At 39.7% G+C, this 12,998-nt stretch overlaps 1 protein-coding gene across 1 annotated transcript in view; it reads right to left on the bottom strand.

Moving 5' to 3' along the window:
* The window catches only part of cstpp1 (centriolar satellite-associated tubulin polyglutamylase complex regulator 1), a gene marked incomplete at its 5' end in the record, with an annotated part of 285,279 nt that overhangs the window by 156,170 nt on the left and 116,111 nt on the right, over positions 1–12,998 (bottom strand). The window contains one exon of the mRNA XM_048607362.1: positions 5,265–5,395. Within this exon, the coding sequence (XP_048463319.1) occupies positions 5,265–5,395 (131 nt within the window). The remainder of the gene's footprint in view (positions 1–5,264; positions 5,396–12,998) is intronic.

The following is a 12,998-nucleotide window of genomic DNA, read 5'->3' on the forward strand; positions in this document are numbered from 1 at the left end:
TTTCTGATGAAGGGTCTAGGCCCGAAACGTCAGCCTTTCTGCTCCTATGATGCTGCTTGGCCTGCTGTGTTCATCCAGCTCTGCACCTTGTTGTCTCTTGATATGAAAGAGAACTAATGTTTGGTTAGGATCTGGAATGAACTACTTACGAATGTGATGAAGGTAGATTTAATCATGGTTTCAAAAGAGAATTTAATAGTTATCTGAAGTGAAAAGATTTTCAGGGCTATGAGAAGAAAACAGTGGTATACTATACAGAATGGACCTGGGTGAGTTGCTCTTGCAGAAAGCTGGTTTGGACACAATGAGCCGAATGGAATCTTTCTGTGCTGCATCCATTTTCTGAATCTATGCATTTACTGTTTGTACAATACAATTTGAATCAGACATGAATTAAATACATAAATACCGTTGGCCTGGAAGTTCTGATGAAAGGGGTCACAGATCTAAAGCACAGGGTGGAGTTGTCTCAAATTTCCCCAGCCCTTGTGCAACATGGTCAATGGCAAGAAATGTGGGAAAACACAGCACAACTGCAAAGAATTGATCCTTGATGTTGAGAAAAAATGTTCCAATTTTCACCTTAAGGTTTCATCTGTAAATTCTGAATCTTGCTAACAAGCAGCAATGAAATTAATTTCATATGTTTTCATCACATCATTCATTAATCTTGCCTCCTTTACTGCCAAACAACTAGACTGTGCCAATTCCTGACTTGAAAGGCGATCAGTTATCTGGTAGACACAGCTCACCTCGTGCTTCTTCGGACTTCCATCTTACATATGACCATACAAATTAGAGGCAGGAGTAGGACATTCAGCCCATCAAGCCTGCTCTGCCATTCAATAATATTATGGCTGATCTGACTGTAACCTCAACTCCACATTTCTATCTACCCCTGATAGCCTTTCACCGCCTTGCTTAACAAGGATCTATCTGTCCATGCCTTAAAAATATTCAAAGGCTCTTCTTCCACCACCTTTTCAGGAAAAGAATTCCAGAAACAATGAAAAAAAAGTCACCTCATCTCCATTTTAAATAAGCGACCTCTGATTTTAAAGTAGTGGCACCTAGTCCCAGATCCTTCCATAAGAGGAAACATCCTCTCCACATCTAAATAAAAACCGAAAGAACAGTGGATGCTGGAAATCAGAAACAAAAACAGAAATTGCTGGAAATGCTCAGATGGTCTGGCAGCACCTGTGGAGAGAAATCAGAGTTAAAGTTTCAAGTTCACTGGCCCTGAGTTCTGACCGGTGCAGACATAGTGTGCCGAAGGGCCTATTCCCATGCTGTTCTGTTCTATGTTCTATGTGACATTACGGAAGCCAAGGGCGGAGTGGGGAAAGCCAAGGACATTCAACATTAAATAAAAGGGATGGGAATGTGGGGAGCCTGAAAACTGAAGCAGTTGACAGGGACAGCAACATAAAACAGAATGTGAAAGAGGGGATTGTGTGTATGGATCTTGACTGTGGAGGAATTAAAAAAAAAGACTGTCAACACATTCGTGGTGGGCGGAGCAAGTTTTTGTTTGTCTGTGTCTGCAGCTGTTACATGTTTGTGCTGCTAACCAGAGTCTGGGAGTTAATGGGCATTGGATATCAAATATCCTTAAATGAATATGCACGTCCTTGTAAAACACATGGCAGTTTGAGGAACATACTCCCCCAGAGAATAATGCACTCACAAATGTCACATAGTCACACACAGACTGGCTGTAAGTGTGAAACATGAGCAGAGGCAAAACCCAATTAAAAGGCATTCACATCAACTATGGCCTCCATGATCTCCACATTGAAGTGCTGAGTCTTGGCTGCAGTCATGAACATAAGGGCTGAAGGATGTCTGAAATCTGGAGCTGTCCAGGCTGTTCCTCAAAGATGAGCATAGCTTTGTCACTATAACATCTATGCCCCCTTGGGAAAGGCTGAACCTTTTTAACAGCAATATCCTTTACAGACATCCAGCTCCAGTGAAATAACACTCCCATCTTCACTTGTATAATTTGTCAGTTGAGTCAGGAATTTAAGTGTTTCCTTTCAGTGGTTTTCTGCACACTCACCAGATGTGATTGTCTCTGTTTCTGCCCAAAACACACAGACAGGCTAACTCATTAATGTTTTTAATGACTTGGACTATGAGGCTGCTAAACAGCACATCTGCTGGTATGGATCTTTTGTCATGAACCTCTTTTTGGCTTTTGGTCTCTCTTTCTGGTGGCGATAAAAGCTCATCAAGATAAATACTTCAGCAATTACCTCACCAGGTAGTTTATCAAATCATTCATCTTAAGTGATATGATTTCCTGGAAATGCAGTTTTGACCCAATGCTAAAAGATGGGTTTCTCACCATAAAAAAGAGGCACTTTCACAGAACTGAAAGCCAAAATCCTTAAAATGTATATTTTATAAGCCAAGCTGCGAAATAACAACATTATAAAACATCATCATTTATTATTCTACTGAAGCTTTTTTAATTCATTTGTGGGATGCGGGTGTTGCTGGCTGGGCCAGCATTTATTGCCTGCTCCTAGTTGCCCTTGAGAAGGTGTTGGGGACCTGCCTGTTTGAACTGCTGCAGTCCACTTGTTGTTGGTTTACCCACAATGCCATTGGGGAGGCAATTCCAGAATTTTGACTCAACGATCTATGATGTGCCTTAATTTACTTTGCTCCACCTTTGCTGGCCATGCTGTCTAGCTATTTAGACCCAAAGCTCTTGAAATCCTTCTCTAAACCTCTCCACTCACTTCCGCTGATTCCTCCTTTGGGTTCTGTCTTAAAAATTACCTCTTTGACCAAACTTTTGGTCAGACATCATAATATAATTGAAAAAAAATGAGGTGTCAACCTGGAGAAGACTAGAGCTCCAGAACTTGCTACAGCCTTAGCCAAGCTATTCCAGTACAACTAGAAGATTGGCAATAAGCTGACCATGTAGAAATATGCTCAGGTATGTCCTGTACACATAAAGCAGAACAAATCCAACCAGCCATTTACCAGCATATCAGTCTATTCTTGATCATTAGTAAAATGGTGGAAGGGGTCATTAACAGCGCTATCAAGCAGCACATGCTTAGCAATAATCTGTTCACTAATACTCAGGTTGGGTTCTGCTAAGGCTACTCAGCTCCTGACCTCAATATATCCATAGTTCAAACGTTGACAAAAGAGCTGGATTCCAGAGCTGAGGTGAAAGTGATCGCCTTTCCCATCAAGGCAGCATTTGATTGACTAAGGCATCCAAGGAGCTCTAGCAAAACAGGAGTCAATGGGAATCAGGGAAAACTGATTAAAGTCATACCTGGTACACAGCAGAATGGCTGTGGTTATTGGAGATCCAGTCATCTCAGCACCAGGGATATCTCTTCAGGAGTTACTCAGGGTCGCACCCTTGGCCGATCTAGCTTCAGTTGCTTCATCAATGACCTTCCCTCCATCATAAGGTCAGAAGGAGGGATTCTTGCTGATGATTGCACAATGTTCAACACATTTGTATCTCCTCGCATACTGAAGCAGTTCATGGCCACAGGCAGCAAAACCATAACAATATACAGGGTTGCACTGACAAATGGCAAGTAATATTTGTGCCACACAAATGCCAGGTAATGTCCACTCTAACAAAAGGGAATCTAATCATGTTCCTTGATATTCAACAGCATAACTATCACTGAATTCTTCCCACTATCAACATCTCGGGGGTTGGCATTGACCTGACCCTGAATCAGATGAGCCAAATAGGTACAAGTAACTCATCTCCTCACTTCCCAAAGCCTATCCACCATCTACAAAGCACAAGTCAGGAATGTGAAGGAACACATCCAAATGCCTGGATGAGTGTAGCTCTAACAATACTCAAGAAGCCATGTACCATGCTGGACAAAGCAGCCCACATGATTGGAACTGCAGTCACAAACACTCAGTCCCTCCACCACTGATGTTCAGCAGTAGCAGTGCGTACCATTCACATGATACACTGCAGAAATTCACCAAGGCTCCTTAGACGGTACCTTCCAAACCCACAACCATTTCTGTTTATAAGGACAAGGGCAGTAGTTACATAGGAACATCAGCACCTACAACTTCTCTCAAAGCCACTCACCATCCTGACTTGGAAATATATTACCATATCTTCAGTATCGCTGGGTCAACATCCAGGAACTCCCTCCCTAACATTATTGTGGGTGCACAATAAATTACAGCAAATAAGACTGCAGTGGTTCAAGAAAGCAGCTCAGCTCCCACATTCTCAAGAGTAGTTAGCGATAGGCAATACATGGTGGCCCAGCCAGCGATTCTCACATCCCCTGAATGAATAGAAACAAAAATCTCTCAATGTGGCTTTGTGTCAAGTTTTGTTTGGTAGTCTCTCCTGTCAAATGCCTTAGCAGGACTTACTGTGTAAAGGTTATATACAAATGCAACTTGATGTTGGAGGTAGTTTGGCAGGAAAACAAGACTGTGTGGGATTTAGTGTCACATATGCAGTTAATGGAATACACCAGATGCCAATATACATCACTGCATCACAATGCCTTGGCCACTGCCAACCTGTCCTATTCTCTCACCCAGTGGAGTAAATCTAACTTCCTAGATTAAGAGAATGCACCCAGTAAACATACCTACTGTTTAGGCTGTAAGTAGAGTTAAATGTATAAAAAATGAGGCTATTCCTTTCTCCCCAAAATGCAGAAAGTATATCGGATTCACACAAGTACAAGATTTTTATAAAAAAGCAATGTTGATGTCAGTTTAATTTTAACTTTAAGCCCTAGGAAGTGTATTTTTATGAGCCTTTCCTGAAGTGTCCCTTGAGGTATTATATGAACTGAGCTATGTTAACCCCAAAAAGAACATAAAAGTGAATGACAGAGCTAATAGGTTTGCTGGAGGGTTTGAAACCTGTTTAAAAAAATACCACGTGGTTCTTGTTCCTGCAGCTGAAAACGGTGACTACATTAGACACTAGGGCAGAAATAAATCCTGGTTTTCCCAGACCACCTATGGGAAATAATATTTAAACGCAAAGGAAAACAAGTTTAAATTTAACTTGTTTTGTAAGACATTCATCCCTTGTTTCCCAAGTTACGTGAGGCTGGATTTGCACATTACTAACATACTGCATGAAATATTACTTGGTCAATTCTGAGTAAATTGTGAATAAAATTTGCAAATGAGAAACGTGCATTAACTACTTTAATTTTGTATTCCAAATGGAATTGTCACCAACCTTCTTTAAAAAATCATCATGAAAGACCTACCTCCATTCTTGCCTATTTGCCGGAAGCACCGCCAGAACATTCGTATAAATGAAGCCCTATTGTAAGGGGTAGCTTTGATGAAGGCAAATTCACGAAACAAAATGTGACTTCCGAGTTGGACACTGTTAAAACTAAACAGAAAAGAAACAGCATTAATGATGGCTCATACTCACAAACAACTAAACCATTGCACTCATGAATGAGATTGAAGGTGATAATAGTGAATCGAACAATGATCGACAATGAGAGGCATGATAGCAACACTGTGCAGGATTTAGTTGCACTTATATGAAGTTAAGTTTTAAATCATAACAAAAGATATATGTGGTCCTCTTCATAATTACACAACAGGTTTTGCTTCCCTCTTTGGTATGTTGTTTTAGGAATCTCACGACAGAAGAAACCTAGAGACATGGTGATTCATCGACATGATAAGAATGTACAAATCTTTCGGTTTTATACGCATATTTGAATTGGGAGCATGAGTAGGCTATTCACCCCTTCAGCCTGTCCTGTCATTCAATCACATTATTGCTGATCTTATTGTGCCCTCAGCTCCACTCCTGCCTACCCTTGATAACCACTAGTTGTCCTGTTAGTCAAGAATATATCCACCCTTGCCTTAAAAAAATTCAATGATCCCTTTTCCACCACTCTAGTGAAGAGAGTTTCAAAGACTGATGACCCAAAAATGAGAGGTTAGAGCTGTGAAGACTCATAAAAGGCAACTTTTTTCAATGAAAAGAGAAGGTTAAGGAGAGATCACTTGGACGTTTTCCAAATTCTGAAAAGTTTTGACAAAGTATAGCATTGAAAATGCCTATAGATATAAAATACTGCACATGCTAGAAATCTGAAATGCAAACAGAAAATGTTGGAAATAGCATCTGTGGAGGGAGAAACAGAGTTAACCCAGTTCTAACAAAAAGCTATCGACCTGAATATTAGCTCGCTGTCTCTCTCTGCATATACCTCCAGAAGTGTTGAGTGAGATTGTTTGCATTATTTCACAAATTGGTACAGGAGACTTAGAATCAGGATAAATATGCAGAGTAAAAGGGGTGGCTTGAAGAAATTTTCACACAATTATTTGAACATTGAATGCTTTATCATGATGATATATAGACGATATATACATTAAAAAGAAATTAAGTATTTGATAATAACAGCATACATAAAAATATGAAAGGAAAGACAGATGGGACTAAATTAGGAATGAAAACAGGGTAATGAGAAAGCTGGAATAATCTCATTAGGTATAGCAGCATCTGTGGAGAGAGAAACAGATTTAACATTTTTATTCCAGTAGGGCTCTCACATAAGAACATAGAACATACAAAATAGGAGCAGGAGTAGGCAATTCAGCCTTCTGAGTTCATTTTGTCCTTCAAGAGTTTATGATTGATCTCCTGCATATTATCCCTTCCTGCACTATCTCTTAATTTTTTTTAATGCGTAGAAGCCACCTTCTGATGATTTTTCTTCAGTTCTGAAATTTCTGAGAACAGAAAATTGTACTATTAGCTGGGAAATTCAACTACCTTCATATTAACTGGGATAAATTCATTGTAGAAAACGGTGTAGAAGACACAAAATTCAGCAAATACATTCAGTGGACCTTTCTTTTGCCACCACATTAAACCCAAAAAGATTGAGCTGTTCAGAACACATGTTCAGGGAATGAAGTTGGGCAGGTGGAACGAGTAACAGTGGGTCAGTATTTAAATAGCTGTGGTCATGAGTTAGTTAGATTTTCAGCGGTAATGTAAAAGAATAAAGGCAGAACAAGAGTAAAAGTTTTAAATTGGGGAAAGGCGAACTTTACTAAATTGAGATGTAATTTGGCAAAATTTAATAAACTTTAAATTTAATTTTAGTTTAAAGGTAATTTGGATTGGAATCAGCTATTCGAAGATAAATCAGTTGCAGAGCAGTGCAAAGCTTTCAGGAGGAGATAAAGAAGATTCAGAACAAATATGTTCTCACAAAAAAGGGTTAGTCTTGAAATACTAGACCTGCTTTTTGTGCCCAGTGTGAACATGCAGCACTCTTTCTGTGGTGTAATTATTTTCCATGTTTCTATATTTGTATCAGTCTGAATCATGTTTGATGCAAAAGTAAACAAATTATCCCCTGACAAAATAATCTTTAAAAGCATATCTTGTCACTGCAAATTTTGCAATCAAAACATGATTTAGTTAGATTTGATTTAATTTATATGCACCAAGGACTGACAGTGATGAGTCTCAATGAAAATAACTGGATAATGACAACAGATGCTATTCAGCCAAAATTCCAGAAAATGAAGACAGAAACACAAATGCCTTAGTTTATAGAGAAAATGCAAACAGCACAATTTTCAATTAAGGGAGCAGAATTTCATTGACTACTGGTAAACCGGTTAAGTGATCCTGAAATACAAGACTGATGTGGTAAAACTACAAGGATAAGCCAGGATAAGGCCACACTGAGGTGAAAACTAATGAAGTACAAACCTACCATAATTCACCTTTGTGGAATCGTACAGGATCTAAAGCACAAAGACATTTTCATTGAAGGGGCTGTTACAATTTAAATGAATAAACATGAAGTTCAAAGTCCTTTTTTGTCCAGCTTTATTTATTGATTTATTAAAAATAATTCAACTTTGTAGTTTAATTTCAGTTAGCATAATTTCATATTGCAGATGGATTGAAAGAGAAAACAGAACACATACCTGATATGCCCTTACTCTTCTCATTTTTATTAAAAGAACTTTTTGATTCTTTGGTAAATTGTCTTAGGGCTGAATCTTATGATATGTTTGCTGAGTGTCAATTTGTTGCATTTCATGGAAGGTTTCTCTCCATGAGGCCTAGCAAGATTTTTCACATCATCCCAAACTTGCTTCATTAACCACCATCCACGTCTCACGGCACCCCTCTTAGCTGATGCTAGACAATTCTACCATTCACTGTAGCTGTAAGAGTTCACCATTCACTGCATGTCCTGGAATGGACAGCCCGCAGTTGCACACCTGACATTTCTCTACATTTCCTGATAATTAAAAGAAATTTGTGCCCCACTTTGCATGCAGGGGTCTGAATGTTCTGGTCAATTGCATAGTTCAGAGGAGGGAAGTCCTCCTTCTCCTGGATTGGCAAAGGAAGCCACAGCATCAGACTCCGCCAGCTTGGGCTGAGCACCTGCATCAGGGCAGTCTCAATTGTTTGGAGGAACGCATGCCACTGCTGTAAATAGATCAATAACCTGCTCCACTTTGCCATGGTTAGTGCCACCACCTTTTCTCTCTCACTTCACATTCTCCTACTTCTATTCCTGCTACTGACACAACCTCCCACCAAGGCTAATGCTCTACCACTCTCACTGTCACATGCAACATCTCCCCTCAATCTCTCTCCTCCACACTTCTCATACAATGAACCCTGCATGCCCTCTGTCCTGTCTACTCACCCACTTGTGGCATCTCACCATTTGCCCCAGCACTAAAAGCTGTGCCACCCATTTCCATATCACGCAATCCCATCTTTTATCTCATTCCAGGAGAAGACAACCCAAAATAGGGCAAAAAGGGCCCAGACAAGTGGTGGGGATTCCCAAAATTAGGCTCTTCACCTTCCATGAAGAAAGAACCCTAACCCTCACAGGAGAATATGAAGACTGCTCCTGAAGGGATGCTAAGACATCAAAATCGTTCTGACAACTGAGTAAGTACAATTCTTTATTCCACTGCAACTATCATGTTAATCCCATTGTCATTATCATCCATTACAACAAATTACAACCATTGTTCGCAACACTCCTCTTTTCTATATCTTGCAGGTACAAATGCAATGTGCACTGTCAAGCTGGCTTTTCTACAAGGAAGGCTCCCAAATCTCTCAGCAGGCAAGTTCAGAGGCCTCAGCACAGGCCTTAGCAAGGCTGCTTCCTGCATGCATACCCCATCCCATTTCCCACTCCAACCCCAATCCCCACCATCTCACACCTTGATAGAAAGTCTAGCTAGGTTACAGTTGGGAGCATAAGCTGGTGAGCACAACACTCCCACATTTCTACAATATGTCTTTCCTTAGATAAGGGACCCAAAATTGCTCATAGTATTCCATCTGTGGTCTGATTAGTGCCTTGTATAGTTTTAGCAAAACCTCTTTACATTTACACTCAATTCCCTTTGAAATAAATGCCAGCATTCCATTTGCCTTTCTATTATCCGCTAACCTCGTATGCTAGCCTTTTGTGATTCATGGACGAGGACCCCCAAATCCCTCTGTGCTCTGGCTTTCTGCAGTCTTTCTCCATTTAAATAATATTCATTGCCACTATTCTTCCTGCCAAATACATAACCACACATTTTCCCAGATTGTATTCCATCAGCCACTCAATCTTTGTTCTATAGCATTGTATAAATCGCAAATTCATTTTAAATAACAAACTTAAAAGAACAACGATCAAAGTGAGGGTGCGGTCTATGGGTCTGCATTAAAATCAATAGAAGCTCCACTTTATCTAATTTGAGGAGTCGCCATCAATTTTGAAGTATATTATCATCTGCAAAATACCACAGCTGCCATAAAACCTGGCTTATAAATCATATCAGTTAAAAAAATGTCTCACCCACATCTTTTAAAGTGAACAACAGGAGATTGTTCACATTTGGCAGACATCATACCTCCAAGTTTACAAGTCATAAAGGTCTTTTATGTTCATACGAGAGATTTTAGAGTAATTGTTTAAGTTCTTTCTCTAGAGATTGCAAAACAGATGTTCTGAAGTTGCCAAATATTGCTGAGATAAAAATTAACATTTATTTGTGGCCATTGGGGAATTAACTATCCATTTCAAATTGCACTTGCCCATGGACCTCCCAATGATAATGTAATGTAATCAGAAATTGTAAATAGCTTAGTGCCCTCTACAGAAGACCTGTGATTTATGAGAACAGGGGAAACAGCAATATTTCCTAAACCACTCAGTTTGAAGAATTCTTCATGAGCAGTGCAAAGTCATGTAGGGAAGGTAAAATAAAGTGAAGGAAGGAAAGACAGAGGGATTCATGAAGCAAGAAAATATATAGTTTTAAATCTCCAACTATAATTAAAATCTGAAGGAATGAAACTTCCCACACACAAAATAGATTTCACAACTAGAGAGGCCATTGGCAAAAGTTAAATTTATCACATTATTCAATAGCTATTTATACTTGAATGGACAAATTTTAACTTCTAGCAAGTGTAGTGAAGGTCTAGGGGATGAGTGCGTGCATTTTACGTGGCCCTCTGGAGAATTAATCAGTGAAATACTGTTGTAGCAAAGTTTCTGAACAGTACAGCACATACAGCAACCTCTTAGTTTCCAGTATGCAGCTTGTGCACATGCTGTCACCATTGTCAAATCTACTCTTTAATTATGGTGCTCAAATAACTGCACAGAGGCCGGCATCCGGTCACCAAGTCACCTTTATTTACATGTGTACAGTACACTGACTGTGACCAGCCAGCTTGGAGACAGTCCCTGAAGTCAGGAGACTCTCTGAATCCCCTGTTTATATCTGTCAGCCAGGGCTCCTTGATTGGCCCAGGGTAACAAGGATCTCATAGTTAACCAAATCCACCTGGTTCTAATCACTACAGTGCCCTAATGTTATTTTCATCATAAAATCTGGGTTCTTACGGTCCACTTTCCTTAAACTAGTCATTAAGTGGGTTACAGCTAAGGCTGGTTTAAAACTTTACTGTTGATCAATGTTTTAAAAATCTCTTGGACTTTAGGCTGAAGAAAATACCATATTTAACGGCTTAATCAAAATCCCCTGGTGTAGGGCATTTTTACTCTAAATATTGCCATAAACTAGAATTTATCCCAATTTCCTCACTAACTTCCACCCTCACAGAGCACAATATGGAGAGATGCGCTTTGCAGGAGTAGGTAGAAAATGTGGCACAACAAAGAAATTTTGTGAATCTGTAAGCTTCAAAGTCTTGAGGAATTAAGACAGAATGAGTGGCAGATGGAGTTTAATTTAGATAAATGTGAGGTGCTGCATTTTGGAAAGGCAAATCAGGGCAGGACTTATATACTTAATGGTAAGATCCTGGGGAGTGTTGCCAAACAAAGAAATCTTGGAGTGCAGGTTCATAGTTCCTTGAAAGTGAAGTTGCAGGTAGACAGGTTAGTGAAGAAGGAGCTTGGTGCGCTTGCCTTTAATGGTCAGTGCATTGAGTATAGGATTTGGGAGGTCATGTTGTAGCTGTACATGAGATTGGTTAGGCCACTTTGGAATACAGCATTCAATTCTAGTCACCGTTCTGAGGAACGGTCACCGGACCCGAAACGTTAACTCTGTTTTCTCCTTCACAGATGCTGCCAGACCTGCTGAGCTTTTCCAGCAACTTTGTTTTTATTCAATTCTAGTCTCCCAGCTATAGAAAAGATGTTGTGAAACTTGAAAGTGTTCAGAAAAGATTTACAAGGATATTGCCAGGGTTGGAGGGTTTATGCTATAGGGAGATGCTAAATAGGCTGAGCCTACTTTCCCTGGAGTGTCACAGGCAGAGGGGGTTCCTTATAGAGGTATATAAAATCATGAGGGGCGTGGATAGGAAGAATAGCCAAGGTCTTTTCCCCACAGTAGGGGAGAACAAAACTAGAGGGCACAGTTTTAAAGCGAGAGGGGAAAGATTTAAAAAAGACCCAAGGGGCAACTTTTTCACGCAGAGGGTGGTATGTGGATGGAATGAGCTCCAGAGGAGATGGTAGAGGCTGGTACAATAACACATTTTAAAAGCCATCTGGATGGGTATATGAAAAGAAAGGGTTTGGACGGATATGAGCCAAATGCTGGAAAATGGAACTAGATTAATATGGGAGTTGCTGGAAAAGCTCAACAGGTCTGGCAGCATCTGTGAAGCATCCAGTTCTGAGGAAGGGTCACGGGACCTGAAATGTTATTAATATTTACTTCACAAATGCTTCCAGACCTGCTGAGCTTTTCCAGCAACTTCTGTTTTTGTTCCTGATTCACAGCATCTGCAGTTCTTTCAGTTTTTAGATTAATTTGGGATATCTGGTAGGCATGACAAGTTGGACTGAAGGGTCTGTTTCTATGCTGTACATCTCTATGACAATATGATTACTTTGACAATGCTAACTAGTAACCACTGTGCAAAAACTGAAGTGATTTGACAAACAACAAAATAGCTATTACTCATAACAATAAGTAGTAAACTAGTGGCAAGCTTGCAGTATTTCCCAGAAGAGCATTACTAAGCGGTGTTGAAGTGCTTCCAAAAAAACTTCTAAAGACGAGCAAAATTATTAAAGCTGTAAGAGAAACAGATGTTTGTTCCCCTTGATCACATCACATAATATGAAGTTATTTATATGTGGTAGCAGCACAACATTGAGGCAGGCACCTTGATTAAGTCTGATTTAATGCTATTAAGACGTGTTCTCTCGGACTGTTGAATTAAGCTGCATTATTAACATGCAGACAATTCAGAGTGGAGCAGAAGATGTTTATTTCAGTGTTTGCAGAATGCATAGACAAAGACAAAATATTCTGTAATAAGGAGACAAAATGCTTGCTGGAAATACTAAGTAGATCAGGCAGCATTTATGGTAAAAGATAACAGATAAAGACCTTAAACTTTTAATAACAACTGAAAAAAATCAGAGATTGAACAAGATTAAAGCAAGTAACTTTCTGCTATGTGACAAGGACACCAGACCTGG

Source organism: Rhincodon typus, chromosome 17 (genome assembly GCF_021869965.1).
Source record: "Rhincodon typus isolate 14 chromosome 17, sRhiTyp1.1, whole genome shotgun sequence".
Classification (NCBI taxonomy): domain Eukaryota; kingdom Metazoa; phylum Chordata; class Chondrichthyes; order Orectolobiformes; family Rhincodontidae; genus Rhincodon; species Rhincodon typus.